This window comes from Uloborus diversus, chromosome 6 (assembly GCF_026930045.1).
Source record: "Uloborus diversus isolate 005 chromosome 6, Udiv.v.3.1, whole genome shotgun sequence".
NCBI classification, from domain to species: domain Eukaryota; kingdom Metazoa; phylum Arthropoda; class Arachnida; order Araneae; family Uloboridae; genus Uloborus; species Uloborus diversus.
Window position 1 is genome coordinate 66,989,479 of NC_072736.1, and position 19,024 is coordinate 67,008,502.

Genomic DNA, 19,024 nt, shown 5'->3' on the forward strand with positions numbered 1-19,024 from the left:
ACTGTTAGGTAATACAGGGTGTCCGAAAAGTCCTTGACACATTTAAAAAATTCATAGAAAACCAACAAATAGTCGTATGAATTTGCGGTTTGCACCATAATACTTCACGTTTCAAGAGTTTTTATGACATCGGAAAGAAAAAAATAAAAAATAAAATAAAAAGGGGACAAAAAGACAAAGGAAAAAGGTATTTCGCAGCCAGGGTGTCAGTATGCTATGCTTGTAATTCTTCATTTAGTAATTTTCATTCCTTTTTGCGTTTTTCCATGTCAACAAAAACGATTTAAAAGTAACTTTTAACCTGTGAAGTATTATGGTGCAAACCGCAAATTCATACGACAATTTGTTGGTTTTCTATGAATTTTTTAGATGTGTCAAGGACTTTTCAAACACCTTGTATTATCTCTTAAGGTTTTTAGTAAGAACAGGCATACGGTTTTATATTTAAATCTAACATTAGAATATCATGTGAACAAATAGTATCGTAGAAATTTATAACGGTACATTATTATGGGGCATTAATATTGTCTAAAATGTTATTCGTACTTCTTTTTGAAGATGCCTACACAACAGAAGACCTGGTGTTCTTGTGGAAGGATACTGAACCGATTCAAGTCACCAAAACACTGTCACAGATTCCGAAGTTTACAATGAACTCTTTCAATGAGGATTATTGCACCAGCAAAACTACAACAGGTAACATCAATTGTTGTCTGAAACGAAAGCAAAATTAGAGAATTTAGACTATTTAGACCTTTATTTATGTGCATGCCGCCTGCCTTGCCTAGTGGTCAGAGCAGTCTGACTGCGACAGGAAGGTTCGAATCCCGGTTCGGGCATGGACGTACTTTCTCTTTCCCATCCTTGTCCTTTATTTGTGTGAATGTGTTGTTATGCTGTGAATGGTTGCCTAGTGCCTACCCTATAAACGGGTCCTTATGGCATGTGTGTACTGCAGAATTCGGACTTCACACCAAATTACGGTACAGTTGGAAAAGTGAAGCAGCGCACCTCAAGTTGCCAGCCTAGCTGGCACACAGCAACAACAACAACATATATGTGCATAATTACATGTGTATATATACATTTATAATATTCCAGTGTAAATAAATTGATTTCTTTATTACTCATAATTAAAGATGAAAACAGTCGGGAAAAAAACGGAAAATTTCCGAAAAAAACGGAAAAAAAACCGTTTTTTTTTTCCAAATGAATAAAATTCTACTTCGGAAAAATTGAAAAAAAAAAAAGAATTTTTTCAACTTTTCAGGGTTTCAATTGAAATTTTCAGCAAAAAGTGATTAGAAATTTCTCACGCTTAAATTCTGATGCAATTTCATCCCCGCCCCCCGTTTTATGTTAAAATACTGTGCAACATTAATGCAAGTTGTTGTATGACAATATAATTTGCCATATAAATCAAAAAATGCTTAATAATACTTTTAGCAAAAAAGCTTAAACCAACAACCTTAGTGAAGAATTTATTTTCCTTACTTCATAAAACAAACGAGCATAACTTCAATCACAAAACTATGTTTCTGCTGACTGTGCGATCCAAACGTACAGGGTGCGGCAAAAAAAAAAAAAAAGAGCAAGCAATTTCCCAAGAAACGATTAAAACAAATAAATTAACAAAACACAAAAAATAATAATATGAGAAGACCTTTAGCAATCAATAAATTTAATTGGTTTCAAACTAGCAGCCTTATGCAGTAATACAGAGGTGCAACTGCTTATTGAAATTTTCATTCAAGGGCAGCAAGTCCTTTAATCAATCCTATTCCCTATAAAACAATTGGTTTAGAAAGTCCATTGTATAGTTTAGGGTAGACCTTTGACTCTGAAACAGGCCATACAGTGTAATAAATAGGATTGAGGTCGAGCGAGTAGAGCTTTCACTCTAAAGATGATATATCATGTAAAAAAAAATGTGCGTTGCACCACTCTGGTATTTTTGGCCATATGAATCGGTGTGGAGTTAAAGAAAAATGTCCAGTTTGTACAATGCTGAAGTGCTCTTAGGTCCACAGAAGTACAATAACTTCTAAAATGTCCTTTTGGTTCACTTTTTGATTCATTTTACGGCCCTCATCCACAAAAAACTAGAGATTTTTTATCGCTTGTCCCAAAATTTTAAGGGGGGTGGGCTCTGATATTTTCCTCATGGTTTAGCAGGAAATTTTCCCCATGGAAACGGACTTTAGTACAGATTAGAGCTAATAAAATTTAACATTTTTGATAACTAGTTCATTAATGGCTGGAGAAAAAATGTTTTTACATTTTTACAAAGAAAAAAGTTTTAAAAGAAAGGAAGTTCTCATTTCCAAAGAGGGGGGGGGGGGCTTGAACCCTCACTTTCCCCCCTATATGGGAGCCTATGGTATCTACAGACCAAATTTTATGGTTCTGGGGATATGAACCGGTTGAACGGTAAATCAGTGAAAGGTATCTCATCCAGTGTGGACTTGCGGGCCCGTCTCAAAAGTTTCTGGCATCTTTCGAATGCCTGAATTTTTGGATACGAATGTCTGAATTTTTGGAACTTGCAAAACTTCTGCTTGAGCTGTTTTTTCCCTTAGTCGCACTTATCGGTCCCAAATTCCCACAAACGACTGCTCTCGTGGAAACCCGAGGATTTCATTGAACTCACTTTTGGATGACATGACGATTAACTGAAATGTTCATTGTTCGTTTTGTACACTTTCCGGACATTGACTATCATTTCCAAGCCACTTGAGACGGCATGCCGTTTCAAATACTGTTTGTCGAGGCACTACAAGCAAAGGAACTGTCGTTCTACTTGGTTAAACAACTTAAAATAGCAGGTATTTCGCTTAAAATTTTAAGAAAACCGAAAAACAATACATAAACTGGGTAATATATTGTAAATTATTTCCTAATACAGTGAGAAAGAAAAATAAATTAGATACTCATTAAAATAAAATTACCTTTCTTCCATTCGATGATACAATTTTTGTCCGATATTTTTTTTTTTAAAGAATTTTTCAAAACAATAGCTCTTGATCAAATGACCCTAAAACATTTTATTTATTAAATAAAATACGAAACAGAGAACAACTTGGTTATAATAACTCAAATTTGTTCAAAAGGGCTGGTATGACTACTTTTACTACTGTGCTTAGCACGGCCGCATGAATAAACTTTAACTCCAGTTTAATTTTGGTTCAGCTTAAGAAAAACCAATTTAGTTTTTATTTGGACTTAGACTGGATTGGAAAAAATCCAAACTCAATAGCTTTCATTTTCAGATAGTAACATTGTATTACTTTTCTCCCCCCCCCCCAAAAAAAAAAAATATCAATCATGTTTGAAAATCGAAAGTTTCAGAAGTTTCAAAGGCTATCTAAAATCGGAAATGTAATTGTTATGATTAGACACACATTACCCAATATTATTGGTTGAGTGACGACTTGACTTATTTCTCATGAAAGCCCTCTACTCAGTTATAAAAAAAAAGGTTTTTTTCTTCTAATTAATCTTACCTTTATGTGTATTTCTGTCAAGCAGAAAAAGATGTGTGGATAGCATATATTTTTTTATGCTTAAACCTTTATATGTCACAAGAAACACAGAGCTATTAAGAAACCCAAATTTTATTCATAAAGAAATCAAATTTTCCATTTTTTCCAATTTTTCCCGAAAAAACCCGGTAAAAAACCGGTTTTTTCAACCACTTCAAAATTTCCGGAAATTTTATATCTCTACTCATAATAATCTCTTACATTCTTTTCATTTCCCCATTTTCTAAAAGTTGACTAATATCTTAATTATTTGCAAAATGCGACCATTATTAATATCACTCAGCCTTAAAGTTCAGTGGGTAAGAAAACAAAAAAGGAGTGGACTCTTATTCTTTTGATTTAACTAAAGGGTGGAAATAACCACTCTTGACTATGTCTACATTTTTTAATAGAAAATCTGACAAAACCATGGTTACAAATATGCACTTGTATCACAATCGTTTTTCAAGTTGTTACCAATTCAGAGTGGGTGAGTTCGTCCACGATAACCGACAGCATCACAAACCGTAACACTATAAAACGCTATGGATGATGTACTGAGGGATACAGTGTTTACATCCGCCCATGATAATCAGGGGAGGGTACAGAGGGGGAGGGATATGGAGGTCATGACCCCTTCCGCACCTTAGGCAGTTTTTCGTCAAGTGTAAGAGATCCTGCTGCAACTTGAGCCTAAGAAAAGAAAAGAGAAACGGAACGTCAAACTTAAGAAAAAGGTTTAAGTAGATTTTTTTCAGTCGAAATTAATCGCTTAATTAGAAAATCAATTTTCAAATTTGTTAATTTTCAAAACTGATTAAATTGATTAAGTTTACGCCTTACTTCTCGTCGATTCGAGGCTTTTCATTTGCTCTCAACGAATTCTAGAACGTTTTCCTACCTGAATATAAGATCTTGAATATGATCCCCCTGAAATGTTGGTCTGTATCCGCCGCTGATTATAATTAACATAATAAAGTGTCTTATTCAAATATGCTGATAAGCACATTACGACAGAAAGCGTCTATGGTCATTTGCCAGGTTTCTTCTTTCCAAGAAGAATCTTTACTTTTGCTGGGTAGTGCATGAGAAGATGCTGCACCTCACATTACTGTCAATATAGCTTCCAAGCCGAAGTAGAAAATAAAATCCGGATTCCCCTTGTTAGTGTTCATCACATTACGTGATGTTCTGTGCCTTGTACCAGCAACAATAGTGTCAGCTAGTGCGAGTAACAGGTTATCTTTTGAATAAGTAGCACACCAGATCCGCAGCGATCATCAGAAGAAATTCAATTGAATCTTTATAAAATTAATAAGGCCTCCTTTTTAGAAAAGAAGGTTGAGTTAAAATTAGAGTTTCATATGTTAGTTTTTCCTGCGAATTATGTGCCAGAAATTGCTATAAGGTTAAGTGAAAATTTAAAGTGAATCACCGAAGAGACACCGATGGCCAGGGCCCGACCCAGAAATTTTGGGGAAGTAGGCCTGACACATCTGTAAGGGCTCTCTGAATTTCTACATTGGATGTAAGTGCTGCAATTCTGCAACCGTACGTCTTTTGTTTATTACATATGCATTGTTATAGTACGCTGAGGGTGTAAACAAGGTATATTTAATCTTAATATCACTCGGGTCACACATGCATAACACTTCACATGGGGCCACATATGCATAACACTACACATGGTCCCACAACCTAAATGAAATGAATTTTTGATAGTACCTCTGAATTCATTTAATAAGTGGTACTTTCCCTCTGCTGGAAAATATTTGTTTACAATTTTGTGGGGTTCCTGATCTAGGGTTCTGACCTACAGCCGCTTTATAAATAGGCCGACACATCAGCTTAAGTTTAGCAATTTCGGATCGGATTTTTCATTGTTGCGGAGCTAGGGTTACCACAGTAAAATTTCGGGTTTTGCCAAATTGCCCAAAAATAATACAAATTTTAACAATCAAGTCACGTGTCGCAAATAATTGCTCGCAATAAAAAATCACCAAACACAATAACGTGCCAGGAAAGACAACCACTCAAACACGCTCTCCGATCCAAAATGACTGATGCATCGGCTGATATAGTGTACAGGGGCCTTAAGCGTAATTCAGACATCGTCCGCACAACACGTTCGCCACGTTAGGAGCTGTTCGCACTAAGGCCCCTATAGTGGAGGAGCAGACGCATCCGCCATTTTGGAGCAAACTTGATCCAGTGCTTCGTAGCGTTAGCATTGCTGCCGATGTTTACATTTCTTTAGCATATGTTAAATTGAGTCAAATGGGTGGTTATTCGGCTGTTAATTGTGTAAACAGCTCCAAAAAAGGATTTCGGCTTTTCAAATTTCCAGTACATGCAGAAAGAAAAAAGAAATGGATAAATAATGGCACGTGAAGTGACTGGCAGCTTGGAAACGACGCCAACTGTTTCCAAAATTTCGCCAATGTTCACCTTCGCTCTCCGACTTCTCGTTCCCTGTTAGGCGAAGGATTGCCAATAAAGGTAGCTTTCTCTGTTGTACGTTTGCTCCAAAATGGCGGATGCGTCGGCCTCTCCAGTTATAGGGGCTCTAGTTCGCACCTTCGAGTGAAGGTTTACACTAAGGCCCCTATAGTGGAGGAGGCGACGCATCCGCCATTTTGGAACAAACTTGATCCAGTGCTTCGCAGCGATAGCACTACTGCTGATGTTTACATTTCTTTCGCATTTGTTAAATTGAGTCAAACGGGTGATTGTTAGGCTATTATTTGTGCAAACAGCTCCAAAAAAGGATTTCAGCTCTTCAGATTTCTAGCAGATGCAGAAAGAAAAAAGAAAGGATAAATTAATAGCCCGCGAAGTGACTGGCAGCCTGGAAGCGACGAAAACCGCTTCCACAAATTCGCCAATGTTTCGCTCTCTGACTCTCTCGTGCATTAATTCTGAAAAAAGAAAAAAAAAGTAAAATCTGTGACCTACTTCCACCAATTAATTCTAATTTGAATTCCAAAACTTTGAATTCAAATTATGTTTTTCGCAATCACGAGTTGCGACAAGACCCTACTGATTAGAGTTATTGTTTCTAGAAACGGCTCCCTCCCCAAGCATGTCCCTCCTCCTGGGTGGTTACGTGTGTATAGTTGTGTGCGTAGGCTTACGTGTGTGCACGTAGGCGTGTGTATGTGTGTAAATGCGTGCGCACGTAGGGGAGTGTGTATGACCATTTGTGTGTAGGACATAGACGCCACCGCCCAGCAAAAGTGGATTCCGGTGGATAGTGCTCAGGACCAGCCGCGCCGCCGCCGGTGGACGGTGGTGCTGCAGCCCTGGTCCAAGCTGAAAAAGGAACCGTAACGTCAAGGACAGTCAAATGAAAGCAATAAGCAATCGTGATTGCTCAAAAAAAAAAAAAAAAAAATTGTGAAGTTGAAATTAGATTTTTTTGATCACTCAATTCTTACTCGTCGGAAAAGATGTTTTTATGAAATTTTGATATTGCCTTTGTTGTCTCCAAAATCCTAGAATATTAAAGTAAAATTTCTACATGCATGCAATTACAATTATCGCCTTCCCAGTCATTTTGGGATACAACCAAGAAATGTATTAAAATTTATTAGAGTGTTCTTACACTCCCCCCCTTTTCTTATCTAATCATGCCAGACCCATCAATTGAAGGGTTTCTGGGGCTTTATGATTATTTGGAGCTGTTAATTAGTATTAAAATATTGCATTTAGTATTAATAAATTTAAATCATTTTTTTATTTGCACGAAAAAAAATCCGAGTTGACTTTATTGAAAAAAAAAGAAAGAAAGAGTAGTTGATTCGATTTTAAAAAAATCGTACTAATACTATATGTATTTCGAACCCTTCTCAATGCCCAACTGCTTGAATCTTTTGTAAAAAGCGATCTTGGGTTGCTTTTTTTTTTCAATTCGACGGTTGTTAAACATTTGCTCCTCTATCGAAAGGTAGGGGGAGGTAATTAGAAGAAAGATTATCACTTTTTTTTTTTTACAAACGAAATATTTACAACCCTCTATTTGGAAATGTTTTAGTTTTGCACAAACAAATTGAAATGGTTTTATAATTTATCATTTTTTTATCGTTTAAATTCACTCATTTGCCGTTTCGACTGTATTCAATGTCCGAGACGTATATTATTTAAAATGGGTACTTTTACTAGCGTAAATTAAGTAATTAAATTATTTTTTTCTTTAGAAAGAGTAAGTCAAGCAAACCTAGTAAGTAATTTTGCTCCAACATGGCGGATGCGTCGGCTTTTGCCAGTTAGAATGATTCTAGTTCACACATCTGCCGTCCGTCACGTCCGCGCCGAGTTTTTTCTACCCGAAACAGGTTTTCTTTGCTGGTTGCAGCAAGCCATCTTGGACGGGACCAGTTTCGATCAGAAGAGCCTTAATATATGACAACCATCAACAGTAGGACATTATTTCATTGGTTTCCGCCAAGCAGGGCGCTTTTCTCTTTTTTTGGGTGAATTCAGCCACGTAATTGATGTACGACGATTGTTAGGAGACTCCTCGATTTCATTCTGACCATATTTTTATCTGTGAGATTGAACACATAGGTAGAAGAACTAACTCAAAATATCTACATACGGACTTTGTTGATGTCTGCCATCCACACTACAACGCGCAGAGTTGCGCTTCCACTGAAACAAAAAAGCAGTCGACTACCTGTCAACAGAAGGTATTATTTTATCTGGCGCCACCTGCCAGATAAATTTCTTTACATCAAAATTTACATAAATCACGATAAATAAAGAATTGAATAATTAAAAATAGAAAAAAAATTTTGAAAAAAAATAGAACCGACTTCAAAATTGCTCTAAAAAGTGAAAAATAATTTTATTCTTTAAACACCATCGATAATGCTTTTAAACATAATTTTTGAAGTTGGCGCAAAAACAAAACGTAAAATCAAGGGTAACCATGCTTCGTTCATATTTTTTTTCAGAAAAGCATCCAAAGTTACGAACGAAACATTTATATCGTTATTCAAATTTGCTGTCATCAATGCATAATGTATGTGATAGTGAAGAAACTGGGCCTGGTTAAATTTATAGTTGTATTTGAGTTATGGCTGTGAATGATTTTATCCATCGTTTTTGCGCCAACTTCAAAAATTATGTTTAAAAGCATTATCGATGGTGTTTAAAGAATAAAATTATTTTTCACTTTTTAGAGCAATTTTGAAGTCGGTTCTATTTTTTTTTCAAAATTTTTTTATTTCATTCTTTTTAGTGTAAATGTAGGTATTTCAGAAATAGTAAGAAGTTACCATCACGAAACTTCACATTTTTTTCTTAAAAATGCTCCATACTAAAAAAAAAAAAAAAAAAAAAAAAAACTCTTGACACGCGTTAAACTTTAAGCGGTTAGCACTAAAAACTTATCTTTGTTAATCTCTGGAAATCATGCGTAGTTAATTTAATTATAACCATTTAAGTATTGCTGTTTTCCTAACTAATTTACGTTCCACAGCATCTAAGTTGCTCATGATGCAACCCTGTATTTTCTTACTTAGCCCCGATCATCTGTTATCGGCACAGACGATAACGATAAAAATACTACAGAGTAGTTGAGGCAAACCTAATGGTAGCATTGTGAAGGCTAAGCAGATCCTAATCACTGCATCACCTCGCTTCCAGGTTAGGTTTACCCCTACTATGGAGCAATAGCACTGAAGAAAGGAAGATTTTGATAATTCACATAGGGTTACTATAAATCAGCAGGGTTACTAAAATAAAATTATTTACGCCAAAAATGAGGCGACAGCGCCAGATTCCTCATTATCGAAGTATCCCTTGAAGAAATTTAATGCTTGCTTCAGAGAAGCCTTCATTCAAAATTATCATTACAATTACTATTAATATTACTGTTATATGGCACCAAACTTTTATAACAATGAGTTTCATATTGTCGCGTAGATGAAGATAGCGAAGACAATTTGAAAGCCAAATGAAGCGAATACTCGTTAGTCTCAACTCGAGATCTTTATTCAGAACCACGAATGAACGTTACATCTCCTTATATACAACTTGAGAAAGTGCTGGAACCTTCCCGACTTGGAAAGATACAGAAATTAATAGAACATTCGAGAAAATACGGGAAGCAGTAGAAACGAAAATTTAGTAAAATTCACTTTGTCCTAGTCGGGATTTGAACCCGGGTCGCTCGTGTGGGAGGCGAGAATTCTACCACTGAGCCACCGTTTTCCACGGATGAATAGTGCGAACTTCGCTACAATATCATTTAATAGGGAAATTGCATGAAATTTGTTGTTTTTTGCCCATAACTTTTTTTCTAAAGAACAAATATGGTCAAACAAAGTAATGGGACCTAAGTTGAGCCATCCCCTATCCATTAAAAAAAGAATCATCAAAATCGGATCACTAGGTGAGACGCTATGAGTGGACAAACAAAAAAAAAAACATACATACGGTATGAACTGATAACCGCCTCCTTTTTGAAGTCGGTTAAAAACAGTTCAAAGTTCTTTTGTGATCAGTTTCACAACACTCCGACCTTTTTGATTTGCTTGAATCAAAAATTAAATAATGCTATTTTTAAAACAGAAGCACACTTCTAAAGGGTACAGTTTTCGTACAGGACGGGTCAATGTACCATTTTGGGTTTTTACTTTAACAACTCTTATCCGTCGGTCTCTTCCGGTACACAGTTCCTGAATATGCGCAATCGGCCAGTTAATTCGTTTGAGATTTTCGCTTCCGACCAATACAATGTCCCCTAATTTCAGCTCACAATGAGTTTGTCCATGCCTCTGCACCAATTGTCCGAGATACTCCTTGCGGAAACGACTTCGAAGTTGTTCCCTTAACTCTTGACAAAAGCGTTGGCGTACTAAGAGTTTATCTCGATCTAACAGGTCCAAATCTGGGGTACCTGAAAATTTAATGTCCTGTATAAACATAGAAGGTGTTAAAGGGGTTAAATCCTCTGTCGTTCGAGACATAGGTTAGAGGACGACAGTTCATCACCGACTCCACGTCACATAGGAGAGTAAGTAATTCCTCATAGGTTACGGATGCTTGTCCCAAAACTCGCACTAATAATTCCTTAGTGGTACGAACTAGACGCTCCCACCATCCGCCCCACCACGCAGCTGTGGGCGGAATAAAATTCCAAGTGATGGGGCTTAACGTTTCCAGCGATATCACTTTTTTCCTATCTATTTTTTCTCAGTAATCTTGACGCTCCAACAAAATTAGTCCCATTGTCGGTGTACACAACAGACGGACGACCTCTTCGGACTATAAAACGCCGCAGTGCTTGCATGAAGGTCTCTGTGCTTATGGATGACACCAACTCTAAATGTGCGCATCGGTATACCGCACACGTAAACAAGACTATCCAAGTCTTAGTTTTATTCCGGAGAATAAGCGGATCGCATAAATCTATTCCGGTGACTTCAAAGGCGAAAGCATCACGAACTCTGTCCAGTGGTAACTGAATGGATCCAGTAGTTGGAGGTTTTGCAGTAAATCTTTTACATCGAACATAGTTCTTAACAATTGATCGGATTGTGTGCCTAGCACCTATTATCCAAAATTCTTCTCTCATTATAACAGTCAATGCTTGAGTTCCAGCATGTGAATATTTCAAGTGATAGTCTCTGACTAAACAGTTCACTATGTAGTGCTTCGATGGCAACAAAATAGGATACCGGAATTCATAGGAATCTTCTCTTTCAACGATTTGTGTTCTTACTCTTCTTAAACCACTTTGATCTCTTATGGTCACAATGCCACCGATAGAGTCTCCCGTTTCCGGAAAACTTTCTGCCTGAACAAGAGCAAGAAGCGCGATTTTAGATTCTTTTATTTCGGAATCTAGCAAGAAAGGTTCTCGAATTACCATTATTTTTTGACAATTTCTAATGAATCTTTTTTCCCAACTTAAAACTCTTATCATTTTTGAAAATTTAGAAAACTTCTCGTACCATTTAACTCTCTCACTTTCTACTACGGCACTAAGATTTAAACATATGGATTTCTTGCGTTCTGCAAAAATTAAAGTTTCACTTGCTTTAACCTCAGATTTTGGCCAATTATCTTTAGAACTTTTAAGCCAAACAGGCCCACGCCACCAATCTGATTTAGAAACTGAAGAGGAAAACAACCGCGTGAAGGTAAATCTGCAAAGTTTAAATGACTTGAAATATGTGACCACTGATTTGTATTTGTAACTGAGCAAATTTCCCTAACACGATTACCCCCAAAAGTTCCCCACGCGTCATTTCTTTGTATCCAAAATAATGCTGTGCTGGAATCTGTACAAAAATATTTAGCTACATGTAATGCGAGTGCTTCCGACACGTATTTAGAAAGGCGCACACCTAAAACACACGACATAAGCTCTAGACGCGGAATAGTAATTCCTTTTAATGGAGCAACTCTTGACTTGGCTGCTACAAACCTGACAAATATTTCCCCTTCACTCTCGGACCTCAAAAAAATTACCATTGCATATGCATGCTGGCTAGCATCACAAAATATATGAAGTGACCAGGTACTTCGATCTCCGAACCCTATACGCCGCGGTATTCGCAAATCATTCAGAATTTTCAGTTGATTATACCGTTTTAAAAATTTATTTCTAGTAATACCGGGTAAAGGGGCATCCCAGTCCACTTTCATCTCCCAAATTTCCTGTTGTAACAACTTTATCTATACATATAATAAAATAAGATGTTTGTGTGTGTGTGGCGCGCTTCCCGGGAAAACGGTAAGGCCTAGAAATATGAAATTTGGTATACAGGTGCGGTTTTTGCTGAAGATGTGCACCTCGGGGTTCGATTTTTGATATTTTATTTAGAAAAAAAGTTATTAAATGTTTTATGTATTTTTCTGCACTTCTTAGTACTTTTTACCTCACAGATTCCGAACCAATCGCACCACACAAATATTTTTTGTACTATAGTGTAGAAACTTTAATTTTAAATATGATGAATGAAAAAATTTTGAAAATAGAGAAATTTTTGTATTTTTTATCAATTTTTGAAAAAAAAACTTTAATTTGCATTTTTTCCTGGGTTTTATTTTTTCTAATATAATCCTGCGAGAAGTTTCAAAGCCTCACTTCTAAAATTTAAGTTGGTAATAGTAAAATGATTTCGCCCTCTTCAAAAGAAAAAAGTTCTTAAAAATACGCAATAGGCTTTTTTTACAATTTTTTTAATGCTGAACACACCATGTCTTTCCACGCATCGGTCGAAAAAAGCGTTCTTCAATCTTTCATGCCACTGACGTCACTACTTGGATTTCAATTCGATATTCTGATGAAACTTAATCGCAAACAATGTTAATCTTTTTTTTTACTATATCGTTTACTTCTACATTTTATGACGTGATGACCATGCGTTTTTCCGGCAGCGATTGCTTTTTTTCTCTTTCCTTTTTTTTGTTTTATTTAGGGATTGCATTTATTTCTTTTTCCATCCCCCCTCCCTGCTGGACGTTTTGCTGTATCTATATTACGTTACATTTCATACTTGTGCGCATTTAATTCAATAAAAACAGCGAGGTTTTTTTCTTTGTCAAATGCTACTTTTTGCACACTATAGGAAATTTTGTATATATATATATATATATATATATATATATATATATATATATATATATATATATATATATATATATATATATATATATATATTTGGCTGTACTAAAATAAAAAAAAAACGGTTTTTTGAGTGATCTTTGTTTTAATTAGGAAGGTAGATAGCGGCCGAAGGCGCCAATCTTGGCGAAAAAATTTGAATGGCACAAAAAAAAAAAAAGATAGAGATGGCTTGATTAATACTGCTGCCAAATTTATTTTTACAGCCGCCGAAGGCGGCAAACTTGAAGTAAAAAGGTAAATGACAAGTTGGCCAAACAGCCGCCGTAGGTGGCTGCTTACATAGAAAGGCGAATGGCGTAAGAAGACGAACCAGCTGGTCGCCGATGGCGGCTAGTTTGCAATAAAACAGGTGTCAAAAATCCCAAGGGATCAAAAATTGATTGCTTTAAAGACAAAATCTCCCTTTTAGTCACTTTCTTTGAAACCGCGACGTTCTCAATTTTTACGTGAAGATTATCTAACTATCTGTCCCACATAGTTCCTAAAACTAGAACGGGATTCTCTGCCGGGGAATCTGCGCTCGAATAATCTGGCGCCAATTCAATATCTTTCTCTACTGGACCATATGTCCACATTCGCAAGTCCATTCGAGCTTCAGCTAAAATTTCAGTAGAGGATTTTACAAAATCCACGAGATCTTTTTCATTATCTACTGAAGTCACGCAATTATCAGTGTAAAATGATCTGTCTAATTTTCGTGCAATATCATTTTGATCAGGCGGTACTTTTGACAAGTGGAAGGAAATAACCGCCCCCAGTAAAAATGGGCTCGGTCGTACCCCGAACACGACTCTTGTGTGACGAAGAACCTTTAACTTGCCTTTCTCCCACCATAAAAATCTCAAAAAGTCCCTATCTTCTTTCCTCAACTCAATCTGCAAAAATGCACGCCGAATATCGGACGTAACACCAATACTTTTCTCTCTAAAACCCAACAAAATAGATGGAATTTCTTCAATTAAATTTGGGCCTTTAACCAAACAATCATTAAGGGATGGTGATCTATTAACTTTACATAACGCGTCAAAAACGGGTCATATCTTAGTCGTAACACTACTATGTTTAAAAACTGGATGATGGGGTAAATAATGCCCTTTAAAATGCAATTCATTATTTGGTACCGCTTCGATTACACCCTCTTCTAACCACTGTTTAAAAATGTTATCATATTCCTCATATTTTCTCAAAGATTTTTTAAGTCTATGGGAGACATTGAACAATCTCTTTTCGGCTATATGACGATTTGAGGGCAATTCTACATTGCATCCCAGCCAAGGTAATCCCACACTATAACGACCCCCCTCGTTTCTCGAGAGAGAATTCAAAAATTGCTCACGTGCTATTTTTTCCTCTAAAGAGTTATTTAAGTTGAGATTAGCATCCAAAATTCCGATGGTTTCTAAGCTCCAAAGATCGGAAATCTTGAAATCCTGTATTGCTAAATTCGTGCAAAAGGCAGAAGCATTTTTCCCTTTATGAAAATCATCTGATACACCGCAAACTGCCCAGCCCAATTTTGTACAAATAGCGGTTAAACCTCCTTTCAATTGCTTAACTCGCCCGGTAAGAATTTTCCCGTAAATGTCACTACCTATGAGCATTTCTATTTTAGGACAATTTTCACCTAAATCCGACAACCAAATCCGATTTCGCTTTAATTCTTTCAATATCGGACCCTTTGGTACCCGAGGTATATCCCCACAAATTACCTTCTGATCCAAGAATTCAAATTCTAAATTTGGATACCTTTACGAGCTGACCGAGCACAATTTTGCTCTGTAATTGTTATGTTATGCAACTTTGGTTCAGTTTTAGTACCCCCAAATAAAGTAAGAGCTACATTTTCTTTTGACACAACGAGTAATTCTAGCTCTGTGGCTAATGATTCCAAAATGTATGATTTTCGGGAACCACAATCTAAAAGGGCTCTTATTTCTTTACACTCCTTAACTCCCGCTATTCTTACCCACAAAGTCATTAGAGCTACCTCCGGGGTACAAGTTTGCCCGACTGTAGTTGTATGCAATGTTTCAGCTACCGGCTTTTCCTCTGTTGGCTGAATTGTTTTATTCAACTCTGGATATAAAATATTTAAATGCGCTTTACCGCAAGAAAAACACTTAATGAACTGTTTACAAAATTTTGCTATATGATTTGGCTCTAAACATTTTAGACAACATTTCTTTTCTTTAACTTTAGCTACCCTTTCATTAAGAGATAATCCACGTGTCCCACAACAATTTTTACAATCATGCATTTTATCATAAAAAAGACAAGCTCGATCCTTAGTGCTAAGAAAACTTGAAGCAGTGGAACTGTGAGCTTGTTTCTGAAACTTAAATTTTCCTTTCAACTCACGATTTCCTTCTTTATGACTAAAATTATCTAACCCACTGCGAGCCAGTTTTAGCCTCTCTTCACCCTCCACTTCAGCTTTCAAAAATTTCATTAAATTGGAAAGGCGAGAAACATCAACTCCTTCAGGCTCGTTTAAGTGCGAACTTCTTTGCCACGCTTTCAAAAAAACCTCGGTAAGACATAGGGTAGGTGGGGGTAAAGCCCCGCGTGGGGTAAAAACCCGCACCGAGTTTTCTGACTGACCTCAATCGAGTAAAAAGTTGACCATCGGGTGATAGTTTTGTCTCATTGAAACTAATTGTTCCATGAAAGTTCGACCCGGTGAGTCACTCTCAAAGTGAGAAAATGAGGAAAGTCAGTTTTCTACTACTTACATGTAACTTTTCTGAAACATTATTTAAGCAGTACAAACTGCTGGATTTGAGGAAAAGAATCGGCGAATTCCTTGATGGTACTGCTGAATTTAAGCTTTATTTTTGGGTTAAAATAATTTCTTCGGCAGGCTTTTTAAAACAACATGGTGCGTTTTTCCAGAAAGTGGCTAAATGGGGTAAATCACCGCAGGAGTTTTGGGGTAAATCCCCGCAGCTCCAAAAGTGCGAGGATTTGCCCTGCTTGACTCCAAATTGACAGTTTTCACTACTTCATTATTATTATTATTATTTTAGAATGTGTTTGAGCAATTGTTTTTATTTTTAAAAAATATTCGGTTGTTCGCATTTGCTCACAAATTTGAATTTGAATAAGATTATATGGGTATTTTTTTATTTTAATAAAATTTCACGCTCATTTCAGTTAAAACATATTTTTAATTTCTGCAATTTACTCCAGGACGTACAAAATAAAAAGAAGATTTAAGAGCAATAACGGAGGTTTAACTCAATGAAGCGCTTAGATTAATAGAAGAATGCTCATCAATTTGCATGGCAGCCGTTAAAATTGGGTTAAAATCTGGGGATCGACAAAAGAAACGGGGAGGTGAGAAACTTTGAAGATTTAGATCAACCTTTACTTTACCTTTTAGAACAAGCAAAAAAGATTTGGTAATTTTTTTGTATTCCTATCCATCGGAGATTTTTTGGTCTTACTCTAAAATCTCTAAGGTTTCTTCTTTATAAATATACATAGGAAAGCAAAATAAAATGATCAATTTTGTGTTCAATCCCATTACTGGTAGGGATTTTGCAAGTGAGTTCATGAAGAGAAATAGGCTGTCTCTGCGAGTTCTAAGCAAAACCAGCCTAGTTAGAGCCATGGGTTTCAAATAGAGCTTAGCTCTCACAATACTTTGACAACTTGGAATCCGCGGTAAAAAAGTATAAGTTCAGCTCCAACCAAATCTTTAACATGGACGAAATTGGTGTTCAGACGGACACCAAACAAACTTTCTCTACACGTTGCTCCTAAAGGAAAAGAAAAATATTTCCGAAACTGTTGCAACTGAGTACTGCTGCGTATGCCATGAATCCACTTGAGCACTACATCCCACCGTAATTTATTTATGCAAGAAAAAGGAAGAATCCACAAATTCTTCGAGACGGCCCAGTAGGCTGAATAGAAAAGCCATGGAAAAAGAACAGCTTGCTATGGGAAAGGAGAGGAAAGCCGTGCGAAAAACAGAAAAGAGCATGATATGAAGTCAAAACGACATAAGTTAACTTTTTCACAATACCAATATCAAAAAAAAAAAAAAAAAGGCCAAAAAGCCAATAAATTCAAAAATAGAAAAGAAAAAAAGAATGAGATTTTTCACTTCATTCGATAACTTAAATACAGGTATGGAATTACATCTAAAAAAATCTAAACCAATAAATAATGTTATAAAGAGTTATTATCAGTTGTTTTTTATGCAGTAATCCTTTATTTATCCAGTATTATCTTGACTGGGGTAAAGATCCGCATTGCGGTTCTTTACCCCTACAATGCGGGACTTTACCCCATTTTGTGGGGTAAAACCCCGCAATTATTTTTTCGGTTCATTTGTAAATTTCTCCGTAATTAATGATCAGACTGAGCTGGAATTAGGAGTGGCAATAGCTAATAAACCATTCTACGGTTTTAATTTGAAATAAAGAGAAATTCTTCTCTTTATTGACCACAATGTTACAGAAACTAAAAACTGCGGGGCTTTACCCTCACCTACCCTAATTCCACCATCGGAAACAACCAAGCTGTATTTTCGTGCGACTTTAAACCTAAAGATTCCAAGGCTCTCAAATGAGCTTCAATTTTATCATAGAGTTTATCGAGCGATAATTTATCCTTACTATTTGCTTTAACATTAGAAACAATTAACTTAATTAACTCTCTGACATATACTTCTACTAATAGTTCCGGTTTTACGAAACGTTCTTTCAAAGCTGAAACAGCTTTATCATAATTCTCGGAAGTAACTGGATAACAATCAATAAACTCCCTAGCTCGAGAACCGAATTTCATACACTGAATTAAATAGGCAAATTTGTCACTCTCATACAAATCAGGGTCACTGTGAATTTTTTCAAATTGGGACCAGAACAGCAACCAATTTATAAATTCCCCGTCAAACTTTTTTAATTCAATTTTCGGAAGTCTATATTGTTTAATCCTATTCAAAGAAAAGTCAGCACTATCGGTTGACCTCGATTCTAATTTAACTTGTTTAGGATTTTGAAATTTTTCATTTACTTGCCGAGACAAAGTTATGAATTAATCAGAATGCATTTCACACTGTTCTATTTCTTTATTAACATCTTCCTCTAAAGTATTCTTATCAGAAACCAACAAATCAAGAATTTGATTATCAAGTGTTTTAAGTTCTAACTGTAGTTTGTTAACTTGGTAATTTTATCTCGTACTACATCTGAGGAAAATTCTTCCTCACTTAACTCTACTTTTACGACATTCGCAGTTTTCGTAAAAGAAGTTCTTAAACCAGTACGTTTAACCCTCAATGCTTTTAATTTTAAAGTTTCCATTTTTAGCATTCAAAGTTACGTTAATTAGCAGAACAATGCCGACAATACAGAACTACAAACTACTACAATTGCTAAAAATTTACTTTAAGAAACTTTAAAATTCCGAACATTTATCAACATACAAAAAGTATCGGAAAACATCGAAAAACACTTCTAAAAATACCTCAAAATTCCTATTAAATCCTGTCGCGGACGCCACTAAATGTTAGGAGACTCCTTGATTTCATTCTGACCATATTTTTATCTGTGAGATTGAACACATAGGTACAAGAACTAACTCAAAATATCTACATCCACACTACAACGCGCAGAGTTGCGCTTCCACTGAAACAAAAAAGCAGTCGACTACCTGTCAACAGAAGGTATTATTTTATATGGCGCCACCTGCCAGATAAATTTCTTGACATCAAAATTTACATAAATCACGATAAATAAAGAATTGAATAATTAAAAATAGAAAACAGTTCAAAGTTCTTTTGTGATCAGTTTCACAACAGCGATCGTATGTGAATGCTATCCTGTTTTCGTCGGCAGTCCCTCACGTC

General features: G+C 36.1%; 1 protein-coding gene across 2 annotated transcripts in view; it reads left to right on the top strand.

Annotated features, from left to right (window-relative positions):
* LOC129224284 (glutamate-gated chloride channel-like) overlaps positions 1-19,024 on the top strand; it is a 36,297-nt gene that overhangs the window by 15,564 nt on the left and 1,709 nt on the right. For both annotated transcript variants that reach the window (XM_054858713.1, XM_054858714.1), the window contains exon 7: positions 559-696. In XM_054858713.1, the coding sequence (XP_054714688.1) occupies positions 559-696 (138 nt within the window). The remainder of the gene's footprint in view (positions 1-558; positions 697-19,024) is intronic.